Below are 19,231 nucleotides of genomic sequence, written 5' to 3'. Positions count from 1 at the left end.
TGAAGTGTGAGCCTATACTCCATTTAAATATAGCAGATAATGCTGCACACGAAGTGCGGCCATAGAGATCTCGGCTCCACCACTTTTGCAGGGCAGTTGTTTTTTACGGAAGATGTACTACAGATATCACTACTACAACTTGTGGACGCAAGTTAACATCAAATTAAGCATTATTTGTGCACATTTGTGCTTCCAGTATGGGCGACATACTATGTTTTTGGTCGTGAACGCAGCTAGGTGATGCGCTGTGGCCATTGGGCGAAGAAATGTGTCACTCTGCTCCTTTGGTGGTAAATAGGCTCAGGTCTACGACACCTCTCATGTAATAAATACGTCATATTTTGCTACATAAAGGTATGAAACTTAATTTTACATTGAATTACATGGCACATACCTATGTTTACTTTCATATGTATGTATCATACTTTCAATATGTATGTATGAAACGGGGTATGGGGTTTAGTGTTTTTGGAATTTCTATTTCTTGCTTTTCAATGTGCTTTTTTTCGTATCTTAAGAGATTATTTTTGCTGTTTTATGGCAGCCACATACATGTGTGAGAGCTTGCCAGTGTTTTCCATTAACTTTTCCTTTTTAATTACAGGCATACCACTTCTTTTGTTGGCAATAGTTTACATAAAATGTTCACAACTTCAACAGTTTGTGATATGTCCAGAACATTTCATGCATTGGCGTACAGAGCGCAGTATACGTAAATAATACAGCAGGAATAATATCGGGTTGAAATGCTTTCCTCACGAAGCATCTGCCATCGTCATACATACCAGTCACGCAACTTAGTTAATGTTCTATAAATTCATGACAAGTGCTGGCACGTAGCAACAACATGATTACGGGAAGGAGTGTGCTTAACTGCCGCATCATATTTTTACTAAACATATGAGCAGCGTAAATGAAGTGTTTTGTTTAGCCCATTAGAAGGTGAAATCAATAATTTCGCCTCACCTTGCGACTTGACTGCAACCTTTTTAGATATGTAGAGAGCATAAATGTAAGCTTTATATGCTTTACTCGTAGAAATGAATACCAATTAAGCGCCTCTCCAGCCAAATTCTACTGAAATATCGACCTTGTTACGGTTCGAACTGATTTCGCTTTCAAATTTTTTTTCCGGCGCGAACGCGGTGCTTCCGTTTCTGCTGTTTTAACTGGAAACGCCGAACCCTAGATATATGGTGTGGCGCGCAAATGTGCTTCGCGATAACACAACAAAAAATCTCACGCCCGAGAATCGTGACAGCTCGAACACAGTCACAAGCAGATGCTCACAAGGTGCTCACTTTTTCTCGAAAGTGAAGTCCGGTAACTCGGTCAGGTAGTGTTCTACGGGGTAGATCTGCGACGGGGCGATGCCCGCAAGTTGATTGCCCATCGCGCATCTGCAAACATGCAGTGGTCACGTCAAGCTTTGACCACTCCAACTTGCGGGACACAATGGTCAACGCAATCGAAAAACACCTACGTGCGCGCGAAAGACCTTTGGAGCCTTGTGTCCACTCAGGCGGCGTGCCCAGTCAAGTCTTATTTCTCCATCCTACGATTTCTAGTTGGTCATAGACCACCCATCGCATCAGTTGCAATCACGGTAAACGATCAAACTAGCAAAAACAACGAGAAGCATCACAGAAAGTCAACACAGCTGATGAAGTGACCGAGCACAGGCGCGCAGGCGAAACAACAGGTAGTTAAAAGTGAACCGCAGTTTCACTCCTTCAGACTATCGTATTATGAGCTGAGAAATCCGCATAAGAATGAATATATAATAAAATAATTGTTTAATATTTTATTCTTCAGTTTAGTTTGTCGTTTTTATAATTTTGCAGAATAATTTAGTTACGAAACTTGCCACCTGCTATCGTTTCAAGAATGGCGGAATACGTAGCAGTCGGTGACAAGTTTACGTCGCCGGGTTTTAGTCCAACAAATTGTACGTTTTATTGCGTACTTCAAAGCACACTTGTATTCATTGATTAACTTAATTGCCACGCTGACCACTGAACAGAAAACAATTTGTTGTGTGGCGATCGAGAACTTTCTGTTTTGGGGGCGTGTTCTTCTGCTCTCTGTTCCGCAACGCAAAGTTTTGCGAGGATGAAATTACAGAGTGTCAGCGGACGTTTCTTTTGCCACTGTCGTTTACGTATTGTCCCGTTACAGTAAACGCTGTCCGCAGCTTTCACACAGATGTCTTCTCTAAAAGTCAGAGCACGGCGTTGTCGCTCACTTTGTGCCGAAACTAGGGCGTGTTCTTTCGCTTCCTCAAAGTTTGCGACCATCAAGTTCCGTGTGTTGGTAGTTGTGTTATTGATGTGCTACATCTTTATTGTCACGTTATAGCAAATACTGCACGAAGCGCGCTTGCCAGTGCCTTCTGAGGTGGCCTCTGTGTCACCTTATTTTTGGTTGAATGACCTGTAGGGCTTTTTTTTTTTTTTTCTCATCTTTTTTTCATCATCCTTCCAGATGTGAAGAATTTGGTTGAGAGCTCCGTCAGGATAGATGCCATACTGAACGAGAGGCAGCAGATTGCAAACCTCGCTGACGAAACTAACAACTTGTTGAAGAAAAATGTCTACAAGAACTACATGCAGTTCATTGAGACTGCGAAGGAGATCTCCTGTATCCTTTTAATTACATTCTTTTTTCTCCCTATGCGTGCTTCGTAGGACACATCTACTAGCGTGTCAACGATATCACATAGTCTACAGAAAGTTTCCCTTACAGATGCATCAGGCATTTTGACCGTTTCAGCTATATTAATGAAGAAGCTGTTCTGCTTACACGCACTGGGATGCTTGTCTCTTGCTGTGATCCGAAAAGTATGCTAAAGGCCAAGAAAATAATGATTTCTACCGCTCGTTGACTCATTGGCTGTCCCTCTTAATGTTCTTCGTAATAATGATCTTGATCGATGTTGCTAGATGAAACAATTGCCCGTGCAGTGTTTGTGCATGTTCATTGAGCCTGCACCATTGAGCTCACACGGCTATCTTTAACGAATAACTCCATGCGTCCAGATCTGGAGAGTGAAATGTACCAACTCAGCCACATGCTTACTGAGCAGCAGAACGTCATGCAGTCTCTGCAAGAAATTTCCATCACAGACAGCAAAGGTGGTGTCCTAATTCTTTGAAAGCATGTCTGTTTTGGATTATGAACTGTATTGCTGCTTGGCCTGTCGTGCTGTAGTACACTCATGCACTCTGTCTTTTCCCTTTGGTGCAGAAAACTTAAATGCATGTCACTAAAGAGAAACACTAAATCAGTCTATGGTCGGGTACAACTTAAGAAGGCAGGAGAGGGCCCCACCCAGATGACCAAAGTGCGGCAGCTGATTGCCTCCGGGACTAAAGAAATAGTCCTGCTGACATGACTTGACCCAGTTTCAAGCGCTGGCTGCCATGTTCTTCGTTGCCGGTGTCACTGACATCAGTTTCAATGACATGCAGGCTCAATGACATCAGTTTAGAGTGCATGCCTATTGGGGGAGGCTCGTGTGCATCCGCGTTTGAAGGGCAAATGCCGCTGCTTTCTAAAGTTGTACCCAACTATAGACTGGTGAAGTATTGTTTACAAATGCCACTTTCGTTAATTTTGTGGTAGGACGTTGCTTATTCGAAGAAAAAAGTAAAGGTCAAAGTTTCTTGCTTTTGACTGAACGTAGAAGGTTCAGTCAAAACTTCCAACGATGATGCTCTACGCTACGCAATATCTTTCATTTGCCCGTCAGAAAGGACATTAGGTTTAGTGAGTTTCTTGAATTTTGTGCTGAAGCCCCTCCACCAGCACTTCAGTGTGACATTGTAGATTTCAAGCTACATCTTCATATGTGGGCCTTGTGACTGAGAAAATTTTTGAAACTTGTAGTGTACAACATAGTAAAGCTTTACCAATGAAAAAATTAGCTAGGCCTGAGCTGATGTCATCAAAGTCCATGACATGCACGAACTTCAAGAAAGCAGTGCCACTTGTTTTTTGCCTTTCCATCTTTTCTGGCTAACCAAGCCACTTCTGATGATAGAGTGACTTTTTTGGTATTGTAGAAGGGTAATTTATTTTATTCAAATTATTTTTCCCTTTAATGTATTTTTAAATGGAGTATGCTGTACGTAGAAGGTTCAGTCAAAACTTCCAACGATGATGCTCTACGCTACGCAATATCTTTCATTTGCCCGTCAGAAAGGTCGTTAGGTTTAGTGAGTTTTCTGCGTATGTGTTTGTTATTCGGAATTGACAGTCATTCACTGAGATCAGTATCTGATTTTCTTTACTCAGTTTTCGTTTCTAATTATATTCTTAACTTTGTTCGTATAGCATCAATCGAAGCAATGACTCGTGAAAAAAATTCCAGCAGTGCAGTGACGCAATGCAGTGACGCAATGCAGTGACGCACCGTAAAGCCCACACCAAAGAATGTCATGTACCGAATTGTGTATGCAACCGGGCTCCTCTAGCAGTGCCGCAAATTGACGTAAATTATTATTATTTTTTTTTTGTCATTGAAAAGTGGTGCATACTCAGTGACTCAAGTTGGTCCAACGGTTGGTTTTGAACACGGTTCCCTTCAGCGCAGCAGCCCTGTGCTCTGCCCAATAAACAGTGGACTATCCAGCGTCCCAAGTTGGCAGGGAAAGAGGTTAGGCGCGAACAAATGGACAGACAGACATACCGCTAACTGGGCAAAATTGCTAATCAAAGAATGCTAATCGCGTGAGTGCTTACAGTACGAATGAATAAATCCAGCATGTGTGTATGTATAAGTGTTTCGTGATCCATTTTAACACTGGTTGACTTCCTAGGGTCCACGAATAATGTGTCCACTTCCGAGAAGAAAGAGGAGGACCCACGACGTAGCCTCTCTACACTTTTGGAAAAGGTCGAAGGTTGCACTGTACGTAGCACTTGTAAGCAGATGACATTTTAGTGCAAGTAAAAGAAAACCTTGGTGAGCTTGAAAATGTCTGTTACAGCTCTTGCTCCATTTTGTCTCTCCCTGTTCAGCGGCTCCTTGACGTGAAGGACAGGCACATCGTCCGTGCTGGTGAGATGATGGAGATAAGAGCGGACGGCACCGAGTGCAAGATCTACGTGGTGCTCCTGTCGGACGGGCTGCTGCTTGCTGACTGGCTGCCTCATAGGTAAAGGTCGTGTACAGTTTATCTTGGTCGTGGTGTCATGCACGTGCCTTCGTTTCGATTGAGAAATAGTAACTAAGTCCATTCCTAAAGGAGTATTGGCATGTATTTTCGAAGTTGGAGGAACTCTACCACAGGCTTCTTGCACTAAAAGGATGAAACTTAGCAAAGTATGAATGCTGGCAAACACTCGCAAGATACCGTATTTGCACGCAAATAACACAACCACAAATATAATTGGAGGGAGGACTTTTGGTTGCTCAAAAAAAAAAATATATATATATATATATATATATATCATGCCCTGAACCCGAAAATAATGCAAGGCATGTTCTCGGCTGGAAATGTCTAACAAAAAACTCGCATTATGTTCATGCGAATACGATACTATAATTTGATACTAAAATTGGTTTTGAAGTACCATCACTGACAATAATTGTAACTAAATTCTCAGGTTTCTCACACCAAAGCCATGATATTGTCACGAGACTGCGCGCAATTATGAAGCACACCGGCAGTGGGGGACTGCAGATTAGTTTTCACTACCTGTGGTTCTTTAACGACCACCTAAGTGGACGTTAAAGATGACGTTGGTCATAAAAATAAAAGCAAGAATGCCGCTTGTGTTTCTCGCTGTGCTCGTGTGTGGCAGCCACAGTGAATGCAGGAACAGAGCAAGCCCACTCTATAACGAGCCCACTGTATGACGCATCCACATCCCGGACACCGAAACCAAAACGGGCTCATAGAAACAAGTGTTATAGTAAATGATTTAGGGTTCGGATCGTAATTTACGACACAGACAAAGATTGTGACAAGTAAAAAATTTAATGCAAGTCTCTCCTTTAATGACAAATTATAGCCATGATGTTAAGAGACAGGAAGACAACAGTATGGATTAGGGAGTAAACGAGCGTAGCCAATATTCTAGCTGAAAGCTGAGCTTAAGAAGAAAAAATGGAGTTGCACAGACAATGTAAGGCATAGAGCAAATAACCGATGGTCCATAAGAGCAACAGAATGAGTCCCAAGGGAAATTAAGCGCAGTTGAGTGGCGGCATAGTGGTGTGATGAGACTACGTAATTTACGGACATATGACAAAGTCAGCTTACGGAAGACAGGGGCAATTGGAGATCATTGGGAGATGCCTTCATCCTGCAGTGGACCTAAAATAGGATGATGATGATGATGATAAAGGCATGGCTGTCCTCTGTTTATGATTAGCTGGTCCATAAGGGCACCCTTGTGTTCCGTCTGATGTTCATCGTTGGAGAAACAAGATGCCTGTCCTTAGTCAAAAGTGTAGGCTTGCAGACAGGGGAGACAAGGGGCAGTGGTCCTTCTAGCTAGGCCTGCTTAAGTTGGTGCAGATTTGTCTCGCAGTGCCTGGTCTCGCGTCCCTGTAGTACTAACAGACAAAATTGGTGACGACTGAAGAATGTTGCCATGTGCGTTGGTGAAATTGGGGCCGCCGAATATTGAGCACTGCTTTCATATTCCCTGATTTCTTTGGAAAAATTCTTGCTTGGTATCAATTGAAACACTTGGAAACTTTGTGACTAGCTAGTATGTAGCCAAATTGAGCTGGTGAAGGCGCCGGGGGAGCATGGTGCTCTGCAGGCAGTTTAGGCACCAGCTATTGGTCACCTGTTCAGGCGTCTATGACCTATAGTGTGCAGGTCAAATTGCCTGCTCAGAAAAGAAAAGAAAGAAGGAAACAGTGAAAAGATATGACTAACGAGGGTAGTCACTGGAAATTGAGGTGTTACTGCTTGATCTATGAAATACGAGTGAAAGAAGAAAAGACGTGAAGAAAAAGTCAAAGAAAGAATAAAGAAGGAAAACATGTCTTTATATACAGGGTGTTTCAGCGAACACTTTCAAAAATTCTTAAAGGTTGCCTGTGGCAGATAGGACAATGCTAGTTAATGAGGTGGTCTACTCGAAGAGGCGGACATTACTTGGACAAAAAATTGAAATGCATAATAGAATAATTAACAAAAATTCACTAATTAAGTTTTTAAATAATTACCTGGGCCCATATTGCAATTTACAAAGTGTAGCCATGGAGTTCGCAAGGTGGATCCACTTGGAACGAATTCTCGGGATGACACCAGTTTCGAGATATTAATTCCCGAACTTTGCGGAGAAATGCATTGGCGTTCCAATTAAGTTCTTAACAAAACGTCGCTTTATGCATTGAAGCACAAAATTAACTGGAACGCCAATGCATTTCTCCGCAAAGTTATATCTCGAAATATGTGTCATCTCGAAACTGGTGTCATCCCGAGAATTCGTTCCAAGTGGATACGTCTTGCGAACTCCGCGGCTACAATTTGTAAATTGCAATATGGGCCATCGGGTCATTAGTTAAAAACTTAATTAGTGAATTTTTGTTAATTAGTCGATAATGCATCTCAATTTTTTGTCCAAGTAATGTCCGCTTCTTCGAGTAGACCAGTTCATTAACTAGGATTGGGCTATCTGCCACAGGCAGCCTTAAATAAATTTTGAAAGTGTTCTCTGAAACACCCTGTATATTTTGGTTCCTTGCCATTCTCCCGTTTCTTGTCTTATTATTATTATTTTTTTTACTTCTATTCCCCAGCCCATCCAATGAAACCTTTGTCATTGTGTTGCTTTACACATTTTGTGTGATTGTTTTACCCAGGAAAGGCATCACAGCATACAGTAGACAAGCACAAAGTGCAGAAGATAGGACAGCATGGACACTACTCTTGCTGCTGATTTTATTACATTCACTGGAACACTTCTGCAGAATACCTCTATATATCTGTTTTTCTGCCATAATGAACTATATGCTGCATGCATACACATTATTTCGTATATTTTTTATTGTCTTTCAGCGATTGTTGTAAATTGGTTGCTTGTGCAGCATCTGTGCTGTCCCCTCTGTAATGTGTTTTCATCTGCCTATCCAAAGTATCAACCAGCTTGCCCATGCAGCAACAAATTGTATTGCCTTACTCTGCCTACAGCCATAATTCAGTGATGAACATTGTCCTTCTTTCAATGCAATTTTTTTTCACTCACAGCCATTCGAAATGTCACGTATGTAACCCTGCTTTCCTTTTGCTCTTTTTCTATCAGGAGGGGCACAGTCCAGTACCGGTTCCAAATGCTTTACGAGCTGGATAATCTAGCAGTAGTCAACGTGAAAGAGGACCAAAGTAAGTTGCTTCTTTTTAGCTTGTGTATCCACGCTTGAGCGATTAAATTTACTGGATTGTAGCAATCCAAGCATGTGACTTTATGATTATAAAATAATTTTTTTGCTCAATCCTTCCTATCCCTTTTCTTTTGAGGCTAGCGAAGGTTGCACGTAGAAGTACACATTGTACTAAGCAATAAGTCGACATGACATACATTGAATTGGAGTGATTACGATCCTCTGAAGGTGGCAAATGTGCCTTGCCAGTGTGTATCCTCACTGCCTAGACTCTAGAGTGGGGTGTAAACACTGGTATAAAAGCTGCATCTCAAAGTAAACTATTGTACCTGTTTGTACATGAAGAGATTATATTTATGCTGATGAAACTTGTGCCCAAGCTGACCACCAAGTGCGCTGATTTACTTTCAGAATCGAAGAACTGCTTCAGGATATTGACATTTCCACATGCGCGGCAATTTCAGTGTGAAACTGCTGCTGAAAAGGTAAATTATGTCAGAGCTTGTGTCCTGGTCCTTACATGTATCGAAAAACTGTTTGATGCGCAAGCTGAAGCTCATCGCTCAATTGAAATGTCTGAAAGAAATTTGCGAGCTCTTTCTGTGTCTGTCTGTTTTGCATCTGCAGAGAGTCTGGATGGAAGCAATAGAGCAGACGAAACAGGCCAAGATGGCAGCTGTTTCCCTCAAGAGAGAATCAGCTTTGCTTGACCCAAAGGGCAGCCTGCTGAGCATTGACAACAACCGTAAGTTTCACTCCGATAGCCCTTATGGGGGCGTAATTGTGCTGCGCTTGTGGCGTAATGGCCAGTATTACGATCCTCTGTTTTGGTCACAAAAAGGCAATCCATCACGGAAAGTTTCTTTGTATTAACAAGACTGCATTCCATCTCACTTGCACCGCACAATGCAGTGAAAACGAGAGGTCATGTCAGCCAACCAGAAAAGGAAAAGCACTAGAAGAAGAGCTCCTCCATTGTCCATCTCTGATCGCCCTCCATGCAATGCCAACTAAGTGGAAGCTGCACGGACGCATTAGTATTGCACGATGGCCCATCCCTCTTTCCTTCTCTGGAACATGTGGCCGGGTGGGTCTCTTTACTGATTGGCTGACAGATGTCCTAGCCTTCACTGCGCTGCATAAAGTTGATGAGACAGAGTGTAGGCGAAAAGGCACATTCTAGAGAGGATGTGCTTTGCCAGCACTGCAAGTTTCCCGCATTTTTCCTGGAGGAACGTTTTGACAAAAAGTGCTGAGAAGCTCGAACAACGACGATTGGCTATTCAAAATATTGTGTAAGAAGCATGCCGCCGTCTGGTCAGTTTGTGATCATGATTCAGCATACATGCTGAGCCTGTGGGCACCTCCACACTAGCTCAGGCTGATGTGAAAGTCCATACCAGACCCATTGCAAGAACCTGGCTTGAACCACCAAATTAACCTATTTCTTGGGCTTGGGCAAGGCCCAGACCAAAGTGCGTTAATGTCAGATGGGCCAGCTACATGCAATGCACAACTTCAACCTGACAGGATTGTCGAGATTGTTTTCACCCATCTACAAATGTTATGTGAAACATCTGCATGTTTTACATAATACCTACATGCTGTGTGAAAAACGTGTAGATCTTAATGTCATGTAGACGTTACGTAGCATGACATGTGATACTATGGGAAGAACTGTGTGGTCCAACCTTCGGGATATATTTATTTGGACGAACAGTTATTCGTGTTATCCATACGTGTTCAACAGCACATAAACAAACAAGGACAAAGATATGTGATCACCAAAGTGATACTACAGGTCTGGCAGGGATACTGCAGCTTTTCTCTCATTTTTTTCTGTGTGTAGTTACAGTGTCACTGTGGTGTGGTGCTAGACTATGCAGCACTGCTTGTTCTGTGAGGTACAGAACTTGTGTTGATTGGTGCAGCTTTTGATGAAGAGGAGGCCGAGGAATTGTACGAGTGCGAGAGTGGATCTGTCCTGCCCGAATGGCTGTCCGAACTTCCTGAAGACCTTGATGTGTGCGTGGCCGAGAGAGATTTCGAGGGGGCTGTCAACCTGGTGCTGAAGACTGAGGAGCACTTTGCACTGTACCCGAATGCCAAGCCGCTGGAAGAGATGAAGTGAGCTCGCACTTCATTCTGCACTTGAAATGAGTGCTTAGTTATTAAACGCAGTGAGCTCTTCTCTACTCTAAATGGAAAATTTTGCATCCAGCAAGTGAGCTTGTCCTTTCCGATCTCTACATCTACTAAGTGACATCCTTTATTTCACGTGTCTTTATGCATTCGTGCCAATTTTACCTAAGGCACTGATTAGATTCCTTTTGTATTCAGTGAGATCAATTGGTATTTTTTTTTTAGCAACCTGGTGTAAAAGCTAAATAACAAAGCACTATTCGTGAGAGAGTTTTGGAAATGGCTGATGCAAGTGGCTTAGATGCTAAAAAAAAATAGTCAGCAGCGCTGCACATGCACAAAATTAAAATAGTTTTCTTCTTCTAATTTCCCTATTGTGTATGCTTTGTATGCACAGGTGCTGCGTGGCCAAAGCCCAAGCCAGTTCTGAAATTGGTGTGCACAGCCACTTCACAATTTAACAATGTCTAGCACATTGTATGAATTATGGGGCTTGAAAAATGTGCATGGGCATTGTGCAGTGATGTTTACGCATTCTTTTTTGTCTCGTCTGAAACAGATTTCTGAGAACCTTCCTCTTTTCTTGCTTCTAGCTCAATTTGACAGAATTTTGTGTGGGTGGCTTGCTTTCCAGGAAAGCTGTTTATGCAAGTCACACTGACATTGACAACTCTTTCAAACCTTGAGCAAAATAGTTTAGTAAAATACATACAAAACAATCCCGTGTTTGTCTTCAGCATTAAAAAAAAAGATACCCTGCCTCATTCTACGTTTTACGGAAACTGAATCATTTTGCTAGCTGTTAGACTTTGATTTAATGCACTGCCTAAATTGTACACTTTCAAAATCTTAAACTCAGTGCCATTGCTTACGTTGCAGGCCACGCATCGACTACCGTGTCAAACATTTGGTTGACGTTTTGACCAATGAGCTGCACGTCTCGCCGGGCCGTTCTCTTCAGGGCGGACCACGGGCAGCGCGCCGTGCTGTCAGCTTGCTCATAAAGCTTGGTAAATCGTCACAGGTCAGACGCAGTTGTATTGTTTTGACCATTCATTACACATATCCGCCACAGTAGCTTAATAGCTATTGCACTGCGCTACTAAGCTCAAGGGCACGGGTTCGTTCCCAGCCACAGTGGCTGCATTTCGATGCAGGCGAAATGCAAGAACGCCTGTGTACTTACATTTAGGTGCCCGTTAAGAAACCCCAGGTGGTCAAAATTAATCTGGAATTCCCCTCCACTACTGTGTGCCGTATAATCATATTGTGGTTTTGGTACGTAAAGTCCCAGAATTTGTTTATTTTTAAAATTTAATTCATTACACATTCTCTAATCCCATCACATGGTCATTGGTAGCTGACAGAAGCAATATAATTTCATTTATGCACCACTAAGTTATGTTTGACTTCTGTTGGCTTCATGGATAACCGACTTGCAGTGGAAGTTGTGAAGCAGAAGTTAACACAAGCTCGCTTGGACATGTGCCTGTAGGTGGGAAAATTCAGTGCAATGTTCTTTTTCTGTGGGAAACCCTTTTTTTTTTTCCTTTCTTTTTTTTTTCCATTTGACTTCAGCTTTAGTAGCCATTAATTTCTTTTTTATTGAATATTTCATTTGAAATAATGCTAGTACATTTTTTCCCCAGAATCAAAGTTTCTTTTTTTTTTTAACTGCAAGATTTGCTGTAAAGTTTCCTTTGTATGCTTATTGTTGCTTTTAAATGGGAGGCAGATATATATTTTTCCTTTTCACTTCTTGAGCGAAGTGCAGTTTAACGGAGATAAATAATAAAGCTGCAACTATTAATTAAATCATGAAAGGTAACCTAGGCTGGGTTAATGTAATAATTCTCTTCCTATGCTACTCCTTTTCGCTCATTGTCATTGTACCAAGCGGCGCTCCACCTACATTGTCACCATGATCAGCAAGTCGTGAGTGGTGGATGGTAATAAATAAATAAATCGAGCAAAAGAAATCCTTACATTACACTGGCCATCTTTTTGCCTGCTTTTGTGGTAAAGTAAGAGTTCTTGAGAGTCACTGTACTGGAGGGTAGCCTGATTTGCTAAATTCTGAGCTTTTGTTTGTTACCTCGGTGACCCTGCGATTTGACTGACCTTTTGTCTTTGTGCATCTGTGCATTTGCTCCCAAAGGCTTGTGACCTGTTCCTGAAACACCGCAGCGCCATCTTGAAATACTCGATGCGACAGCAGAAGATGGAAGGTGCCACTTCACCGTACATCAAGAAGCTGTGCGAGCTCTTCTTCAGCATCATGGTCGAGACAGGACAAGAGTTCAGTCAGGCGTTCAGCAGCAACAATAGCTGCGCTTCTTGTGAGTCCTAGGCATGCATTATACGAGGGGAGACCTAAAAGTAGTGAGAATTTTTTTTACAGAGGTGGAAAGGTACTTACTGCAGATGCGTGCAGCTAGCCACACATACTAACCCAGTGTCCCCATCAGTTGACCAAGTAGTGCCCACGTGTGAAGTTTTGTCTGCTCACTGTGTTGCTTTCTTTAGAGCCTCCGTCACCGTCTCTGATGATTTCACAATGGCAGACGTCAAAGAACAACGTGTGTGCATCAAGTTCTGTTCTCCATTATGAAATCTTCTTATATCAAAGACCTTGCTTCTTTTAAATTCGTACCGCAAGGTCAGACAGTCAGCCGGCATTTTTACATTGAAGTGCCTAGGCGATTGTGCGATACAGTTCAAAGAAAACTATGGAATCCGTGGAACTCAGGCGAACGGCATTTGCATCACAGTGCTCTTGCCCACACAGAACTGAGTGTGCAGCACTTCCTAGCAAAAATGGAATGATAACACTACATTAACTCACTCTCAGCTCTCCGGAGGTACATTGCCCCTCGTGACTCCTTATCTCCAAAACTCCGTAGGGTTTAGGTTCCTTGACAAATGTGACTTTCTGCTTTTTTAAGGCATGGTGCTTATAATTCAGTGGGTCACTGCATGGGCCACAACAACTACTACAGCTTGAAATTTATGATTTCATGTCAATTTTTGCTTCACATCAGTGTCTTTTTCGGGGAGTTACCCCCACTTTTAGCAGCGAAGCTGTTCTAGCTAACCATAAAAAGTGGTGCCTGCTGTCGCAAAACCTCGGCGAGCTATGACGTTACTGCGTTGCCTAGCAACCACCTCGCGAAGTGGCCTGTGCCTTGCCTCCTCTCCGTGCCGTGCACATGTTGCCTTGACATGGGACGTTAAGGAGAGGGAAGGAGAGCATGAATGCTTGCGACAGGGAAAGAGAAAATGAGAGCGAGATAAAGAGAGAAACAAATTGCAGCAGCACCAACCAGGCAACACACAGAGCTGCTGCCGACACCGTCTGCGTCGCCTCTCCGCGCAAGCGCCGAAGCAGTAGCGATGACGTCACCTCGCATTGCCTAGTAATTGCCGGCGCAGGAGCGCCCGACAGAGACATGGCTCCTGCCTGCCTACCTGCGTTTGTGGCATGCCAGGAACAGTGTCACTCGTAGTCGCCAACACGTCCAGTGCTAGTCACGCAAAATTTCGCGAAAGGGAACGTACCTCCGAAAATGATCGCTCGAGAATACCTTCCCTACATGCTTAGTTAAGTTAAACTAAGTTAAAGCCTAGCAGCAGCCTAGTTAATACCTAGCAGTAGCAGCCAGTAAGACTTGAGGATTGACACTTTTGCTGTGCCTAAGCTTTGCACGACCGAGTGCAAACTTGCCCGCTTCTTTTTTTTTTTTTTTTTTTTCATATCAGATATGTTTGTAGCCTCTTTCGTGGGCCGATACTGGAGATACTGCAGTCTAAAATGTGCACCAGTCGCAAAGGTATATCTGGTACCAGTGCTCCCAGTGGTACCTGAGTGCCATACCATCTTGTGTACTGCTGGTCACAAGGGATTTAATAGCTGGTACCGTACCAGTAGTATCGGTACCGATGATACTGCTGTGTGGTAACGGTGGTATTAGTACTACCAATGATAAGTGGAGCATTCTCACATTCTTCTTTCGTCACAGCTGGTGTTTTGAGACACTGTCGTTTAATTGACATGCCTGCGGTCCTCAGAATAAATTCTGTGGTTCATACACCCCATCCTCACCCCCAAGTCACTCATGAAAACATTGTCTTTCATTGACGTCAACTAGAGGTTGAATTGCGTTCCAACTTTTTAAAAAATTTGTCCTGTAGACTGCTGTGGCCGTCTGTGCCTACTGTGACCACTTGTGTTTTAAATATGTCCATGATTTTGTTTTTTGCATTTTGCTTTGTTTCATACTAGTATTAGCAAAAGAGGGCCTTGTTTTGTGCTTAGAGATCCTTCATTGTCATGAAATATTGCAAGAAATGTAATTCTAGAGCTTGTTGTGGAGAGTGTTATACTTTACTCATTGTTTATTGAGCACTTCCATTCATTTTTTCTTTTCACCGGCAGCTTTCGTTGTGTGGGCCAAGGACCAACTTCAAAACTTTGTCAAGCTCTTCTCGAACCACGTGTTCACCACGCAAGTCTCCCTTTCAGTGGCAACCGAGTGCATCCTGGCTGTCCGCACCCACTGTGAACGGGTGAGCTACAAGGCTAAGCATTAATTTGCGGCTCTTATGACTTGTACCAGTTGCGATGGCCACCTGCCATAGCAGTTGACACAGCACTCGAGTCCAGTGTGCACTGTTCTTCTTGGAGCAAATTTTCATTTTCTGTCCTTGTTTTAAAGGACAGTTGGCAGTGACAAAATCATTTAAAAAGTAAACTGCGCAGTGCAATTGTTAGATGAAGTGGCTTATGTAAAACACTAGTGATACATTGGGAGTGAGTGCTAATTCCAAGCTTTTAGCTAGGATGAGTAGTGGCGCTGGTGTAGCCATAGAAGTATTCACCTGGCATTGATATTTGCTGTATCTGCTGCATCCTGATGAATTTGGCTTTGACACCTAAATTATGTTCTCTGGAAGCATTGTAAATCATTGTATAGATAGCTTTGCTAGTTTAAAGCAGGTACCATATGCTGAACGGAAAGAACATATTTGTGGACCTGCGCATTCCAGTTTTGACCGTGCCGGTATGCACCAGCTTTGCTGTTAGTATACCACTCAATTAAGGCTTTACCAGAAGTGCACGAGTCCATTGTTGACACTGCTGTTGCTCTAGGCTATTTTTTTTCACGGTGGAGCAGATCTGTCTAAGTGGCATCACTGTAGGTAGTTTTGGGTATCATTCGCGCGTGCGTCGTTCAGAGCGACATCTCTCTTAGGTTCTTGCGTCACCAAGTAGACGCGATGATGATGGCAAAGTGTGGAAAGTGAACCTTCGCTCTTGTGTGTGCAGGCAGTTTACAGGCTGATTGAATTGTATGAAACAGTGAATTGGATTCGCTGGTGTACTTCAGTGATTTGAAATGCGAGTTGATTCTGTACCAGCTGAGTCATTTTCTGTTACCTTTTGCCAGCTGTGGGAGATAGGCCTGGACTTGTCGTTCTTCCTGGAGAAGCTTCTCAAGAATGATGTCGAGCGAATTATAACGGATTCGAGGGACAAGGCACTGGAAGCTATCAAACTGAGAGCTGCGGAGGATCGATGGCGGCCGCAGAACCTGTACAACAAGTGAGCTTTTCTTTATGCTGTTCACAACCGCAGCAATTTTGGCCTGTTGGTATCCCATGTAACAGATTTTTGTTACAATGAAAAAATGATGTAACAATGAAAGAGTGCTCTCTCTTTTGTTGTTTTTCTTCCCTCGTCCTTGCACTATTCAAAATCTTTTTTTTTTTTGCCAAGAAACTGGGTTAACTGCGTTGATTTAAAGTACTCGACACAGTATGGTATATATGCCTGTGCATGCAACGCACTTGGTTATAGAGCTTCTACTGGCCTATGTATCTTAGAAGCCATCTGTGAAATGAGCCAGCATCACAACTCGGCAAGCATCGACGTACCTTGTGGATTTTCGGGGTGGTGTGGTGGGTGCTTTGTGAGCCGCACTCCTGTTGTAAAATCTTTATTCTCACCTACCTGCGATGTCAAACTGGTTTGTCTTGACACAAATTCATGCTGCTTACCATGGTCACATTAGCATAGTAGCCATAGTTACCATAGTACCATTACTATAGTAGCCCACTAAGGACTACTATACAACTGCCAACATCTTTTGGGCACTAATGGGGGGGGGGGGGGGGGTAGTGAAACTGCAAGCTCAGTCTACTGGTATCACAAATAATGGTAACATGCAAATCGCAAGAACCCCCCCCCCCCCCCCTTCCCTAAGAAAAGAATAAAAAAGAAAACAGGAACAACTACTTCACGTATAAATGGTGCTTGTGTGACACTGAGTAACATTACATAATGGCACTCACAGGTATAGAACTGCAATATGTAACGCGATGGCTGTTCAGTTGGAGCTAACGAGATGACCTTGTGGTGCATGTTTGTCTTTGTAGGGCTGGGTTGCAGAAGCTGCTTGACGACATGAGCAACCTTGGAATCTCAAATATTTCTGCATATGTATATGGTAGGTCTCCTTGGCTAGCGTTATCCCTAGTATGCATATTGTCATGTCATTTTTCACATTTATTTATGCATTTAAATCTTACAGGGCCTCTTTATGGGGCCTTGAGTACGGGAGTAATTCTCTATAATTGGGTCTTTGAAGTTTTATTTTAAACAAAAAAAAAATTGATCATTTATAGGGTTTTTTTTTTTCTCATTTTTTTTCAGGGCAATTAGTGGCATTTGAGTATAGGAAACAAAAGTACTTTTCGGAAATTGTTCGTTGAAATACTAAGACATTTAGCATAGTGCAGAACAAGAATACCCTGTCAGCTTTTGCAGATGTTAACACGATGGTACCAACATTATCATTATGAAGGTATTTTTGCTTCTCTTGAGGTTCAACGGGGAAACGTTTCTAACCCAATGAAACCCAACAAGGTGACAAGGTGATAGTGACAAGATGTCACTATCAACACACTGGTTCCAAATAAGCCTTCCAGTGTATGTATGCACTACATAATTACGTTTATGCTGTGCTAAAGCACACCATTGGACATACCTCTGAAAGTCACCGGCTGTTTATGAAAGGCAGTGTATCATACCTGCATGCCAAAGTGTATTGATTCATCCTTTTCAGATGAATGCTGGGTGTCCCTGTCATCGAACACGGTATCCTTCAGCAAGACTTTCTTGAATCTTCTGGATGATCTGCTCAAGTTGCACACACCGGTCACGCGAGTTCTCATTCTGGAATCTCTGGCAACAACTTTTCGGGCACATCTGCGTCACGTGGACGCCTCTCTTGCAAACAAGAGCTTCAAGTCAGACGTGAGAATGTCTTTGGTTTCGGCATGCTAATGAGATTGACCTTGCAAGGTCCCAGGCCAATGTGAAACAATTCTTTACATTTTAAGGTCCCCAAACCACCTCTGATAATTCAAAAAGTCAGTTAGTTGCATGCTCCTTTCTGGGATTTTCTAGTCCCATATTCACACGTTGCGATGCCAACAGAATCATGCATGTGGTCCTGCATGGCTGTGAAAGATATTTAACTTCATTGACACAAGCTTTTATAATGAATGTTGTGTAGCTTGGCCTGGCCTGTTGGATTAAAAAAAAAAAAATACCAGGGTAAAAGATGTTGGTTGGTTTATAAATTGACACATGCACATTGTTCATCTGTTCCAACACCAGTTCCAATCCATCTGCCCTTACCATGCCAGTCATGCACCTGCTGTTCCTAGTCGTCTCGTTTGCCTGCCGTGCACAATCAACTCATTTCTTATAGCGCGTTTTCCACTGCATGTGTGGCAGTAATAGTATTGTGTAGCTGAAAAGGGTGAAATACTGACAAGCGGGAGTTGGTGTAAAGAAAAGACCGACAATAATAAGGAGAGAACGCCGATTAGAAGGGCAGCAAAGGCAAGCAATTTCTGCCATATTTGAACATCGCAAGTCGAAATGCCACGGCCATAAGTCTCTGATGAAAATATTTCAGTGGCCATGGTCCTTTCTTACAGTGCACTCGTGTTGTGCTCTTACTTCATCACAGAAATAGCACGGTACATTAGAGAATAAGACGGCTAGTACTATTTGGCCATGTTCAGCTGCTGCGTAGGGGCCGTTTACGTTTCCTCACGGAACATGCTTCCTTTCGCCACAACAGGTGCCACTAATCCAAAAGAATGCAAATTTCCTGCTGGAGACTTTGCTGGAAGTTGCCGAGAAGAGGTGCGACACCAAGCTGCCACATCTCTCCTCCTTCTGGAACGAACTTCGCCAGGAGTTTGCCTCGTGCATGCCGCCGAAAAGCAACAACAAGGGCGTCACGAAATATCCAGCCGTCGCGTTTATTTGACGCCACAGATTACCTTCTGCTATTTGCAAAGGCCGAGGTGGTGAATTGTTGTCAGACCAAGAGTGGCTTTCTGTTATTTATTTGCTTGGGAAAATAAAAAGTTATTTATGAAGTGCGATGACTTCGCTGCCAAGAGGGATATGTTGGTCTGTCTTTTTTCATGTTCTCGGGCACTAGCAAAGGGCATCGATCAAGTTGTGGCTGTGAAAAATTTTTGACTTCATCGAGACAAGCTTTTATAATGAATGCTGTGTCAGCTTGGCCTGGCATGTTGAAAAAAAAAAACTTACCACCATTCATGACAAACACTGACAAAGCCCATCAAGCATGGAAGAATTGCGTGCAGCAAGACGGCAACCTCGGGTCAATGCCTCCACAGAGGCACCCGCTGGAATGA

The 19,231-nt window shown here is 43.0% G+C and overlaps 2 protein-coding genes across 2 annotated transcripts in view; one reads left to right on the top strand and one right to left on the bottom strand.

The window, feature by feature from the left end:
* The window catches only part of LOC119446342 (phosphoinositide 3-kinase regulatory subunit 4-like), a 29,591-nt gene extending 27,899 nt beyond the window's left edge, over positions 1-1,692 (bottom strand). Inside the window, 2 exon segments of the mRNA XM_037710753.2 lie at positions 1,302-1,400; positions 1,484-1,692. Coding sequence (XP_037566681.1) covers positions 1,302-1,393 — 92 coding nt within the window. The 5' untranslated portion in view covers positions 1,394-1,400; positions 1,484-1,692.
* Positions 1,693-1,867: 175 nt separating this feature from the next.
* LOC119446346 (exocyst complex component 8-like) lies at positions 1,868-18,969 on the top strand. The gene is made up of 16 exons (XM_037710757.2): positions 1,868-1,948; positions 2,485-2,640; positions 3,039-3,134; positions 4,821-4,912; positions 5,023-5,159; positions 8,269-8,348; positions 8,759-8,832; positions 8,975-9,092; positions 10,279-10,474; positions 11,369-11,513; positions 12,648-12,828; positions 14,925-15,055; positions 15,937-16,091; positions 16,925-16,995; positions 17,614-17,804; positions 18,643-18,969. The coding sequence occupies exons 1-16, from the start codon at positions 1,888-1,890 to the stop codon at positions 18,832-18,834; spliced, it is 2,076 nt and encodes a 691-aa protein (XP_037566685.1). The 5' UTR covers positions 1,868-1,887; the 3' UTR covers positions 18,835-18,969.
* Positions 18,970-19,231: the final 262 nt, after the last annotated feature.

Source organism: Dermacentor silvarum, chromosome 3 (assembly GCF_013339745.2).
Source record: "Dermacentor silvarum isolate Dsil-2018 chromosome 3, BIME_Dsil_1.4, whole genome shotgun sequence".
In the NCBI taxonomy this organism is placed as follows: Eukaryota; Metazoa; Arthropoda; class Arachnida; order Ixodida; family Ixodidae; genus Dermacentor; species Dermacentor silvarum.
This window is presented reverse-complemented; position numbering and strand designations above follow the sequence as displayed.